We start from the raw sequence: 14081 nt of genomic DNA on the forward strand, positions 1-14081 counted from the left end.
CTGCATGGGAATAACCCAAAAGCCCTCAGTACACAGATGTGGAGCAGACAGTCACTACGCAAACCTTGAGAGAACAAAGAGGCTCTGAATAAATCAATTTAGCCTACCTAAATTTAATGTAGAACTCTCATCCATTTTCAGGAAGCAGCCACCTTACCACCCTCGAGATGAATGGGAATACGCTGTAACTTCATGATCTAGTAAAACATCCATCCATGAGCAAAACAGTGTCAGACAGACTCTGTGCAGTCTCACATTTTACCTTCCTTTAAAAGCCAACTCTTTGGCAGAGTCCTAAGTCTTTAGAAGAGACTGCAGAGTTCATAGCAGGCTTTATGTCATGGCTGAAGGCAGGTAGCAACAAGAGTGAAGGATCTATTAGTACATCTAAAATCCTTACTCCAGGAACAAGCCTGCATTTGTTGTCAGCTCAAAATACTTACTGTAGGACAGTCAGCGAGATACCAAGACCCACCTCAGACAGTTCCAGACAAAACACTTTGTGGAGCTGCTTGAAGTAAGAATTGGCTGTTTAAATAATTTCTTCAATATCTGAAGGACATACCGAGCTTGTGGCTGCCACATATGGTGCCAAAATCACCATCTTAACTCTGACAAATATCTCAGAATGTTCCCTGTGAACCAGAATGTTTTGGAGCTAGCCCCGTATACAGAATGTAAGTTAACCCGTTCACCAATTCTACAAGGAAACGGCCTCAACCACCTTGACTCTAGACACTCCGTCTTTAAGGACATTTTGTTTCTTTGAGAGACAATACTGTACACTGTTTGTGATGCCCTTGTTTTGTTAGTGATTACTTCTTCAGATGTGGAAGATCTATTTCAGCTACTGGCTCAAAAACTGGACCGAGAACCTTCTCACACTATGCATTCCTCTGTCAAAGGCAGCAACTACGAATTTGATGATCAAGATAGATCAAACATTGGTATTAAAGGGAATATCTAAATAAACAACACAACTGTGATATATACAATGCATAGTCAAAGTGGAGGAAGATCAACCAAAAGAAAACTGCTGAAAAAGGGCCGCCTTAAGAGCTAGAAGCCAAGACTGCTTTGTAACAGTAAAAAGCACCTACAATACAAAGCAAGCTATCACACAGGTCAGAGTCTGGCACCAGAAAGGTCTCCCTCTTACTTCACCAAAGGGTGAGAGAAAGCAAAGGGGAGAAACACATCTTTCCCCTCTTGCAGCTGCACAACATCAGTAAAGGACAGAGCATAGAACTGACTCCTACAGCAAGGCCTGTATTTGTAAAGAGACACACACAGAGCGTGAACCTTCAACGTACAAGTTCTTGCAGCAGCACTGTCTCAAGCCTACTTACTAACGTTCTGAAAGCGTATGAAAACTCACAACACTAAGCACACAGGATTTATTAAGCAAACAGGATTTATAACACAGCTGTGGCAGATCATGATCAGATATGCATAGCAACGGGGAGTTTCACTGGAATATCAGTATTCTTGAGGACACTTTACTGCAAGGGCTAATTAAACAAATTGAAAAATTTTACTTACTCTCATTTTTCTTTAGTACCAGCATCAGAAAAAAAAAGTACATGAGAAATCGTTTCTATGTATTTTAGGGCAGAAGAAAACTAAAGTTTAACAGAACACTTAGACACTTAATACTTAAAAGGACAGATTAAAGTTATTAAAATTTTCAATTGTTTTCTTAGTTCTGTTAATGAGAATAGAGAAACTTCTGTTATATTAACACATAAGAAAGCCTCCACAAACCCATGACTTCACTGTAAGCAACTGCAGAACTACTTTTTTTATTTTATTAAATGAATTTAAATCTCCTTCAGTCTCTTGTATCTCAGTAACATATTTAGATATATTCTAAGTTGTGGGTTTTTTTTAATCAACAGAAGAATTAACTTCATCTTACCTTTAACCACCTCTGCCACATTACAGTTAGGATCAATACTTCCAATATGTTTGGGATGAGCAGGATTAATATCTCCACCAAAAAGAAGTGCTGAAAGGAAAAAGAAATGGCAGTAAATTGTGTATTACACTTGAGGCATCCCAGAAAGTTTAAATATGATGGTATCTGAAACCTACTGGATAGTGCATCACTTTGTAAAAAGATTCTCCAGGAAATTGTCAGAATCCTTGTTTAGGAAGACTACTTGCCTCCTTCCTCCTCTTCCCCCCCTTCCCCGCCCCCCCCTTTTTTTTTTATAGCTAGGACTATTAAAACAAATACTGGTGTGGGAGGGTTAAGGTGAAAACCTGCATTTCAAAGTGGACTATTAAAAATTAGATAAAACTAAACTGTAAAATGCTTCACTCATACCATTATGTCAGAACAGAAGCACTCACAACAATGAAAACGTTACAGTAAAAAGGACTGAGGAACTCTAAGACAGCATTAAAAGCCTTTTGCACTCACCTAACCTGCAATTTCACAGCTGGCACACAGGTCTCAACTCACTTTACTTTCTCCCTGACTCTCAGCAGCATACTCCCTGCTCTCTCCTTTGCACAAGGGTCTGCCACTCACCAGATCCTTCACAGAGAGTTTAGCTCTCAAAGAAGTAGAAAGGTTTTACACATTTTTGCAGAAGTGATTTTCTGCTGCTTTAGCAGGTTAGTCAGCTCTGATGTGAAACTGATGCAGTATGAGGTGAGCAAAAGTGAGGACCTGAAAGCTTTTCCTATTCCAGTCATGGTGAACTAATACACTGGCACACTGCACCTTGTAGAACTGCGCTGTAAGAAACAGTCTGACAATAATGTATGAAACAAGAATGCAAACGACATAAAACTCCGTTTCTTCATTCTGCTTTCCAATTGCCCTTTTCATCAGTGTTTCAAGATTAATATTTGCCATCATGGACAGATCACTAACATTGCTTAACACAGAGAACTTGTACAACATTAACTAAACTTTAAGCATCTACAGGCATTTTTAAATAATCAAATTGTCCACAGGAAAAGCCATTTCAGTTCAATGAGAATTTTAAGATTTTAGAACTAGTGCAAGTTATGCTAGCACTTGGCCCACAACTTCTATTAGGACAATGTTTTTACTTATTGCTAGAACTCTTCTATGACAGCCTTTTAACTTAACTTGGTTTTACATCTGTCATTTGTCTGCCCAGGTACAAGTAAAGAATAAACTGCACATTTATCTCATTTTGTATGCTTTGCCACATTAAGAGTTTTGTGTCCACACAGCAAAGCATTTGTTAGTCACATTAAAAGGTTACTGGAAAGACACACAACTCGTAGTAAAATACCTTACAGTACAGTACTCTAGCATCCGCGTTCTCTGTAGTGTACTACAATTTTTAAGAGCTCACAAAAGCAGAATACTGGGCAGAGAATGAAGCTCTAGAGCTAAAAGGCACAGAATACACTAGATCACAGGACTGCCCTTAACTTTATACAGATAATTTTCTGCATGTGCACATACTGGTTAATAGGAACTGCAAGTAACTCCTTTCACTCTGTAATACGAATAAAAAAGTAAGTTTATTAGTAACAACAAATTAAACAGATCTTAATGATAAAGGACGACTAGCATTCATTCATAAGCAGGGAATAAGTAGTAGAGGGAGACAAGAGATATAACTGAAAGCCTAATTTAGAAATACTCAACCTCTTTAGAAAGCAAGACAGTCTAGATAGCTTGCTGAAAAAAACAACAATAAAAATACGTAGTGCATAACCTATTCAGAATTTATTGTGTCCCTGCATTTCATTATGAAATAAATGTCAGCTCTACAAAGTATCTTGCAAGATTTGTGAGCAGTAAGATACAGCTACTCTACTACCATCTAAAAATACTTCATGTATCACTACACAAGCTGTCTCTGCCAACAAAATTAAAAAGTGACAGCCATGCTGACAAAGCCTGACAATTCTAAAAGAAAGCATACTGGTGTTTCGGATTCATTTCTGATAGCTGCAAAGTACCAAATTAACCCATTGCCAGTATATCTTTTACCATAATTAGCACAAAATATTAAGAATTAGCCATGAGTATGGGAAAAACCCCACAAAACAAAGCTATGGCTTCAGGTTTACAAGCAGTAACTAACGAGTTCTCAAAGATTAAAAAAGCAGTTACTTACTGTGTTGGTTAATAAGCATACGGAAAGAGATGCGATTGGTGTAGAATCTATCTAGAAAATACTGGATGTTACTGCTAACAAATGGATCGAAGCCATATTTTTCCTTGTATTCGATCACCCCTTGCGCCATGGTTGGAACCACATCATTGTGTCTGTTCCTGACTTTAATTAAAACATCTAAAAAGCTGGAGGAAACAAAATTAGAAACATATTGTTAAAAGTGTAACTAAACTCAGTCTCTCACTTCTGTTTTCAGCTGCCCATAGCATAACCATTTTATCTGTTTACTACCCCTCCCAGTCAACAAAGAATTATCAGAGGGAGAAGATAAAATATAGCAGTCCCTAAACAAACATTTAAAGATAAATATTTGGTCAATCTCTCATTTATGAGATCTGTGAAATATTCAGGGCCTTCAATTAAGTTATCCCTCCCCAAAACATTCCTTTTAGAACAAAAAAAAAATGTCTTTTACTGCAATCATATGCATGATGGTAACTCTCATTCTCTGCAGCCAACAGTAGCTGGGAGACTGAAAAGGAAACTGAGGAAAACCAATCTGACTGCCCTTGATAATTTCCCGGTAAGTTTTACACTTCATACTTTCTTCCCAACACGTCAAGCCGTGCAGTGTAACTTTTGAATGTATTTCCTTTACTTGGCATCTATTCCGGTGAGTTTGACTACCAGGATGTGTTAATTACTAGGCGACTCCTGCTCAGTTTGCTCTCACACCGCTGGATGGCAGAGCGCGTACAACACTGCTCAGCCGGGATCCTCCCCGTGGCAGCTCGGCAGCCTTTAGGGTATCGCTGCCATTACTTTTAACAAGCATCTGTTAACAAGCACTTGCTTTGAACCAGCTTGGAGGATTTTCGTTTCGCCTGCCAAGGCAGCTCAAGAACCTATGATCTTCAAAGTGCTCTCTCCCCCCCACCCCCCCCCATGCAAACTCATACATACTTGAGATATTAATAGCTTTCTAAAGCCTAGACATGAAAAATCAGTACTACTCAACTCTGCTACATACTCTAACATTAAATTAATATTAGCACCTCAGTGATTACATAATCTTGATAAAAAAAGCACATAGTGAAATGCAGCTTTTCAAAAACAGCACAGCTGGGAGACTTGTTCATCTATGCCTGTATCTACAGTTCTACAGGTCCTTTTCAAAAAAAGATCAACAGCAACGCATTCTCAGATTCGTAACATACTGAAAATAAATGTATTAATTATTTTTATCAAAAGTAGAATATACCAGCTAAGGAAGGAATCAGAATAGTTTGGTTGGAAGGGACCTTTAAAGGTCATCTAGTGAATCCTGCTGCAATAGCCAAGGGAAAAAATTTTAAGAACACAAAAAGTAAAAAATACTACCAATTTAAACCCATTTAAAGCAGACCCTTCCTTCCTTTTCATAATTACTTAGCCAAGACAATAATTTGAAAGTACACCATACCATTCTTAAGTGATATACTTAAAATCACTTCTCCCATTCTACACTGCCAATTCCAAAGGAACATAGGATTAATTTTTAATAGTTTTTTCATCATCCTCAGTCTAACCAGTTTTTGCCTGTGTGTTAACATAGTTAGAATAGTTCAATAGTCTTTCAACACTATTTTGTTGCATAGAAAAGGAGAAGTTTTAACTGCTTAATTCCCCAATCTAAATACTATAACAGTACAGAATGACTGTTCTCTTACTGGTCTTGCTGACTGGACATCTTAAAATATACTTTAAAAGTTTGTAGACTTTTTATGTTTATGAAGTCTTGATTCTGGGTCACCTGTAACCCCCGAGATATGTTAGTTTTTGAGACAAGACCAGTGCCTGGCTGTACTCATGTTGCTTCTTTGGCTCAGAGCAGGAAGACAGTAGCTAAAAACAGAGCCGAGAAGCAACACTTACATCTGAAAAACAACTGACAACGCTCTCCACTAACTGCTTTTTGCTGACAGCTTCACCATTTGTTTTTGAATACCTTCGCTACCCACAATATATACAATATGGTGCCTACGTGCTCCACAAGGGCAAACTGTTCACCAGCATCCCACTACTTAAGTGCTTCAATGCACAGAGTGTACTTAAGGGCAAACAAAGAACTAGAAGGTTTATCTGCTACAGACCAGCAAATCATAGCTGAAGCTGTGCGCAAATACACATAAAGGCATTCTTCATTGTTCCAGAGACACAACAAGCCTCCCTTTCCATCTTCAAAGATAAAACTGAGTTCACTCAGGTGTTTCCATCAAGCAGATGCTTCTAAAGGACCAAACACATGAAGTACATAGGCACATTTCAAAGCAGCAGGGCAGAAATCAAAACACCTTTCCTTGATCTTATTACTCATTCCTTACCACCACCACCACCGCCACACACACCCCTGAAAGACACAAAGCTTTTACTGTTCTCAGACTGTGGGAGACCATACCAAGGAATTTTTTTAATGCCCATGGGATTAGCTGGATTGGGAGGGGAATACTCCAGAATAGCTCTGAAAATTTCATTTAGCAATGACTGTTTTTTCAAAATTCAGCATATCATCTTCAAAACCACAATGAACAAATAATGCAGTTGGTTTGACAGATGAGAATTATTAACATGAAGCTATTTTAGTCAAGTGAGCTTCAGTGGCTTCTGTATAAGAAAAAAATATTTAAGGCATTACCATTGCTACTAAATAAATTAAGTCTATAGGCTTCTGCAAAGACAACTAATGAATGTCACAACACAAGGTATAATTTAACTCCCTAATAATTGTATATATTATTCGAGTTTGATCTATCATCACAGTGCAAGAAAAGAAGTCGTAAGAAAGCCAATATAAAGACAAAGGGATTTTTTGCTATGACTTATTGATAGTATTATCTGAAAGAAGACAGAGAAGAAAGTGTCAAGTAGACTGAAGAAAAAAATCCTTTTAAATGCAACAGACATTCAGTGTGCTTTTTTGATTGGCTGCTCTTTTAAAAGCACCACTAGCAGGTAGCTGAGAGTCACCAGACAAGACAGATACCAGTTTGCACTCTGAAAGATTTCTCTACTAGAAAGTGTAGCTACTTTTGAAGTGCAAAGTAACTGAAGCAGCATTTCACATTACTTGAAAGTAACTAAAGGGCACCTTCTTAATCAAATCTACTCCAATATTTATTTATTTTAAATTGCTAACAGAACCATTATTTTAATCTTAGTGCTGCAGAAAAAGTTACTTCTTGTTTACTAAGTTTCTTGTGTGTGTTATCTCTAGATACACTGGCAGCCTACTACTTGTTGCTCAGTTCCAGGACACTCCCACACACACCCTCCCACAAGAGTGCCATGAAGAAAAAAAATCAGCAAAGAAACTCACAGGTACAGGGGGGTGGCATAATTCTTCTTTGAAAGCACATGTGAGCAGCATGTTTTATAAACCCATCAATTTTTGAAAAACAACTTCTGCCTCTGTGTTTATCCAGATGCATATTGACATCACGGGAAATTTCCAACACTTCTGCCAGCTTACACCCTGTACTAAGTATGGACACCTTATCTTAACGCTCTGCAATCACACTGTTTGACAGAACTGTAGAAAGACTTCCACCTGACCACTCTGCAGCTTGAAGGGAGAGATTTGTGTTATCAAAAATGCAAAAGTAACCTGATCTTTTGCCATATGCACATACTACTGACAGTATCAGTAACATGGCACTGTTGTACTATGTTCTCATAAGGTCTGCTGGCCAACAGGATGTAATAAAAAAAACTGAAAAACCTCTGAACCACTTCACCACAGAAACGTTGAGACCAAAAAGAAATCCCTTTAAAGGGATTTTGTCCCACATTCATAAAAAGGTAATACAAACATATATCTGTCCTCAAATTCATACACTAAGAGCAGAGAATAAGTCGGGCCACTGAAAAACACCAGCTGTAGTTTAGTCTCTGCACTGAACTCCTAACCACTCACCCTCCCTGTTCTGTTGGCACTGCTGCCTGTTACCATACGCCATGTGGTGTAACACTTTGGGGATCACAGGGCTGAAAGTGTCCTACTTTTCTACTAGATCAATTTCCCACTTCGCTTCACTGCATGGCTTCATGAACAGTTGTGCCAGTACATGGATAACATCTATAATCCTGTAAGACTGATACATTAAATGGTTTCCTCGGAAAGCAAGCCCGAATTCCAAGAATACCAGAGAAGTTTCCCCAGACAAGCAAAGATATAACACAAATAGTCAGGGGACAGTTTTATGTTCAACTGATAAAGTTATTCCATCATTTTGGACAACAAATTGAAGAACTACTGCCAACAATGATATAGCACATCTGTGGATAACAAACCTCTTTAAAAAACCATTTTGGCTCCCCTTCTCTCTTGTGCTACTGTTACCTTGATTAGCCATAACAGAAACTGAAGTCTTTCTCAGCTGACAAAAAGACCACCAAAGCACTCATTCAATTTTGCAAAACCAACTGCTCTCTAAGTCTTCATGTTTTTTGAGTGCTTGAGGTGGCCATCCCATTCAGCTCCAAACAAAAGTTGCTGGGTTGGTACTGGGACAGAAGTATGTCCATCCAGGCAAGTCTCACATTTTGTGATACTAATGAAGCTAAAGGAAGAAGAGATGGGAGACATCATGAAACAGTTAAGTCATCTGATACCATACAGGGCATTAACAAGGATGGGCACTACAGACAACCAAAAGACACAAGACTGAGTCTTTTGTAATATGAAGTATATAATCTGTAATACTAGTATGCAATATGCACTCTTCTACCGTGTGCTCAATGTGGGAATGAGACAGCTGAGCAGAAGAGCTGAAGCAAGTTCCACGCGCCTCTTCACATGCTACTGTATGCAAGATACTCAAAGAGATACAATACAGATGCTGGTAGGACAAGAAATGCTCTAGTTGAAAGGACCAGGCATACCTTAAAGAGTGAACTTCCAATGTCCTCTATACAAACCGATCTGGTTGAAGCAAAGTACTATTCTTATTCATGCATCCCTAACGACACTACCCACACAGTCCCAGACAATGGCTCAAATTCTGTATTAAACGATACATGCAATTACAAAAGAATAGAAGTGTTATGTAAACATAAATGAACTCAAACATGGGGGTTTTCCCACTGAAAAGTAGTTCATTAACTACTACAGTTCACAGTATTTCTCCTCTGACTGTAACGCATAAAGGTAGGATAGGGCTAGACAGCAGCAACTTGGAATACTGGTACAGGAGTTGAGAAATTTCTTAGATTTATCTGTGGGTTATTACAAGATAAATATGAACATAGCTAAGAGTATTTTTGAAAGACACAGCTTGCAAAGAATATTAAGAAAATAGCTAATTACAGCTCAATACCCAGCTAAATGCCATAGCCTTCAGAAAGTTAGAAATAGATGACATGCAAAGAGCAGGAAAGCAAGTCTGACTTTCTAATATTAGATAGCCCATCCAATACTGTCAAGAATAATAAATTTGTTCTTTAATCGGGTAACATCTCTTTAGTCTCTTCTCACAGGCCAACTCAGTAAAAAAGATGACTCTTACTATCAAAGTCCCTAGCTGGACTTCACCCCAGTAGGTAGCAAAAATTCTCAAAATCCTTATTACTGTATTATGTGTAATTAAGTACATATAATCGCAAGATTTCAAAGATTTTAACAGTTATACTGAATGAGTAAATATTTGGTTCATCATCAAGTATCTGGTGTAGCATACTAATATAAAGCATCTCAGTATTTCCAGTTGCAATGAAACAGTATCAAGAACATGTGTTTATCCATATGGCAGAATCAGGTAATTAATCTGATAATTACAAACAGACTCTAAAAACAGGTCTCCAAGAAAACCATTCATCAACCTTTTAAAAAACGTTCATATTATGATCCACCTTGAACCTCTGAAGTCCATAAAAAAAGCTGAAATTCAGTTACCTAAGCACAGAATATCCAAGATGGTACCAGAAGCTACATAACCACCTTGCCTTCACCTGCAGATCCAGTTACACTTGCCAGGCTCACTTAGATGTATAGGATGGTTTATGCCATCTCAAAAGGCAACAGACACCTAAGTTTCGGTAACTTAATCCCACCCAAAATGTTCTTCTAAGTCAAGCAGTAGGAAAACTCACTGTTGAACCAGTCACAAACACAAATCCTTGTCCCATCAGCAAACAGGCTGTAAATTCAGAATCACAAAATGTAACAGCTAGAGGTAGTCAAAAAGTTCATCTACTTTATCCACTGCAGAATAAGCATGCCTAAAGCATCACTAAAAGCCATCTATTCTTCAAAGCTTTTATGATGGGAAGCTGTAAAGCCTTCTGAAATTGTCTTTTTCAGTCTGTTCTCACTAATATTAGAATTTAATTTTTGCCCTGCGTACAATCTCAACTTTAGTAACAATCAAGTCATTTTTTATTCTTTCACTTCTTCACTTAGAGCAACCAATCATCCTTTATTACAGGGAACTTTTTTTTGGCACACTGACTTCCAGTGTCTCCCACTAGAACCTTCTTGCCAGTCTAAACAAATGCCTTCAACATTATTCAGAGGTGAAACTATCCAAGTCTTTAATTCTTGTTGCTTTCACATCAATGCCGCCCACATGTGTTTTAATTTCTTAATAGGTAGTACCCAGAACTGGAGACAGTATTCCAGCTTAGGACTCATACTGAGAAAATAGTTACTCTCCCCTTGTTCAACAGCACTACAATTCACTCAGTCTGTAATCCTTACGGCTTCCTTCAACAGTTCTGGCACACAGAGAATTTGGTACTCACGCACTTGAGTTTCTCCTGTATGTGTTGCTTGATACTTAAAAACCAAATATCTCAGATAACACGCCCATAACCAAAAGAGTGTAACATCTAAAATGCATTACCTAATAAAACCCTTACATTAACTGGTGTGTTAGGTTAAGTATCTGAAACTAACTGCAGACAAAACACCATGTTTGCACAGCACAGGCCACATCTTGCACAAGTAAGAGTATTTGTTGGGCTGCAAGATGTTTTATGGAACACTTCCTACAAAGGTCTCCTTGATCAGACAAGATTTGCAGAGCTTAAAAAGAAATTAAAGTTTAAAAGACAAGCTACCCTAAGAAAACTAACAAATGGAACAAAAAACCTGCAAGAAGTAATCTCCTGAAACAAAGCTGACTGCTATACAGTACAGGGTAACCACAGCCCTCAGAGTGGGGGTGGGGAACAGTTTGGGTTGGTTTTTTGTTTTTAAGTCTGATGCATAGATTGCACCTGTTGTTCTCTCATGGGGGGGAAGGGGTACTACTTTATGCATACAAATTTCAAGGAAACATTCTAGTGACAATATGATTTTGTGGATGATGAAAATCGGGTAAGTTTTCCTTTCTTCTCAAAACCTAAGTAATATTCAATTAGGTAGATGAACACCAATAACTGAAGTCCATTAAAAAAGCTTTTAGATAAAAAAAATGACTGACACATTGAATGTTTTTAAACTGAAAAAATTCAAAGAATGCATTAATATACTTTACATACCAGAGTACTAAGCTCAATGTATATACTAAAATGACATTTTAGCCATAAGTATTTGATAAGCAAGTATATTCTCACATGCATGTTGTCTTAATACAGCCTTGGAAGAAGCATTTCATGACATTTCATAAACTATCAGACTATATATGTGCAAAAATATGTTGTTAAGATGCACTCCGATTCCTATATTTTGCTCCAGATTACAGCTCTGGCCTTCGATGAACAAATTCTACCTTAAAAATAAGGTCACTGTTACCCTATAGTACAAACACACTTCTCTGAGACAGATTATTTTCAAATGAACTGTCAGAAGAAAACAAATTACTCACTCATCGAGAACATGAGGATCCTCAGGACTTTTATTTTCATATTCTAAAAGCTCAAGGAAACTCTGCATGTACCTGAAATAAGCAAAAATGATGGAGTTAAAATACTTAAACCTAAATTACTTTTGAGGATTTTTTTAAGATTAAGACTACAACCTTGTTTTAAACAACAGAAGCATAGTACACAGATCTCTGCAAAGACTAAAATCAAGTGAGACACTGCAACGAAGGGAAAGAAAGCAACTACAATGTATGACATTGAGTTAAAAAGTATTACTTACAACCTTGCAGTCCACAATTCAGGAAAACTGCTATATAAATCAAGCTGAAGTTAACAGGAACAAACCCCCTCCTCCTGTAGGTCTGTAATTTCAGGTAACTTAGTTCATTCCTAGATCTTGATTTCCTGGTCATCCACTTTGTACTGATGTCAGTTTGCTCCCAAATTTGTCAGATAGCAATCCAACCTTCCTTCCAAAATAAAGCTCCAGGGAACACTGCCCAAGAGCCACGATAACAAGGCTGCACCAAGTTGGTCCTACCATAGTACTCCAGAAGAGTACTCCCCTTCACACACTCCCACATCTCCTCGCACTGTGCCTCAGGCCACATGACAACCTTCGGTTCCATAAACACACCACTCTTGCACAACACAGCTCTCTCTAGTTCAGACGTTTGGTATACATGAGAGAGTAACTCGGGCTTAGAGCCACAGAGGTACCACACAGGACACACAGAAGATGTAAGGCGAAGCAGCACTCAGCAAGAGCGCAGCCAGCCTGCTCTGTAGGAAACTAGCCCAACACCAGCACAAATGCCACCACCGCACGTCACTGGGCCTGAGGACCAAGTAGTATCCCCCACAGCAGGTACATTTAGCAGTATAGACATAGCTTTACAGATTACAGAATTGTAATTCTTGAAGTAAATCACACAAGGTCTCAATCACACACACATAAAAGGTAGGGTTTGAATGTCACCAAAAGGATCTGTCATTCTCCTCCCTTCTGGGCTCCCTTCACTCCTGGTTAAGCACTGCCATTTACACTATGATAAAATCAATGCTAATCAGATGTCTGTCAACAGCTACAACTCCCTGCAATGGTGAAAAAAAACCAACCAACCAACCTTTTTGGTACATGAAAGCAACTAATTGAAAGGTCTAACCAGCTAAAGCCAGCACAGGAGAGAAAAGATAACCAGAAAGCCTACCTAAGGAAAAAGCAAACCGAATACCCTGCCTCTCCCTCTGCAGTAGCAGCAATCCATTAGGTCAGCTCAACAGAACTGTCCATGCATAAGCTCAGTGCCTACGAGACTGACCCAAGTCACTGAAGCTTGGGCAACTCCACATTATAACAAAAATTCTTTTGGTAGCAGTTCTGTGTTAAGATCAGCTTAAGCAGGCTATTAAACTTCACCCTACATCTTCCAACTACAGCAAAACTTCAGACAGCACTGCTGTCTGCATGACTCCCTCCAGAACCACATGCTGCTACTCCACCCCCCACTTCAATTGCAGCCATCACAGGTCACTGTGACATTTCTCCAGGGAGACTGACGTTTTCAACATGGTTAGCACAGTAACACTAGCTTCTGTCTCTCTGTATGTTTTTGCCCTCCTGCAGCCCTCAGGAATGACTACAGAAATCCCCCAAATGTTTGCCAGTTACAAGTTTGGGAAGTAGCTGATGTCTCCAGTACTACTTATTTTAAAACACATTCTTTTACACTGCTAAGAGATAGTAGTAGTTTAGAACAACCATCACACCATGCTTCCAAGAATTCAAGAAATTGCCTATGGTCACTTCAGGAACAGGCAGTAACTTAAGGAGCCACGGTTCACTATCCACTGAAGATGAGTTCCTGAAAAGTGCAACATCTAACAGATACTGAAGCAGTTCTAACCATGCAGGGACAGTACACACAACCTGGAGGATAGCAAGGCAGACGAAGAATCATCAGGACCGTCAGCTGGAGCAGGAACTAAGTTTCTAAAAGAGCAAATGAAAAGTAATCTCCTTTGAGGATGTGTCCTTGCACACAGTCCCCTTTTATTAATTCTCACTGGAAAAAGCTGCCTTATTCTCTGAACAGAATCATTTAAGCTGAAAAAGATCTCTTGAAA

The 14081-nt window shown here is 38.6% G+C and overlaps 1 protein-coding gene across 3 annotated transcripts in view; it reads right to left on the minus strand.

The window, feature by feature from the left end:
* Nucleotides 1–14081, minus strand: part of PDK3 (pyruvate dehydrogenase kinase 3) — a 55064-nt gene that overhangs the window by 13487 nt on the left and 27496 nt on the right. For 2 of the 3 annotated variants that reach the window (XM_080375848.1, XM_080375850.1), the window contains 3 exons: nucleotides 11957–12028; nucleotides 4113–4297; nucleotides 1919–2008 (listed from right to left, as the gene is read on the minus strand). In XM_080375848.1, coding sequence (XP_080231974.1) covers nucleotides 1919–2008; nucleotides 4113–4297; nucleotides 11957–12028 — 347 coding nt within the window. The remainder of the gene's footprint in view (nucleotides 1–1918; nucleotides 2009–4112; nucleotides 4298–11956; nucleotides 12029–14081) is intronic. The other variant, XM_080375849.1, reaches the window with a different exon arrangement.

This window comes from Falco punctatus (genome assembly GCF_963210335.1).
Source record: "Falco punctatus genome assembly, chromosome: 2".
Classification (NCBI taxonomy): Eukaryota; Metazoa; Chordata; class Aves; order Falconiformes; family Falconidae; genus Falco; species Falco punctatus.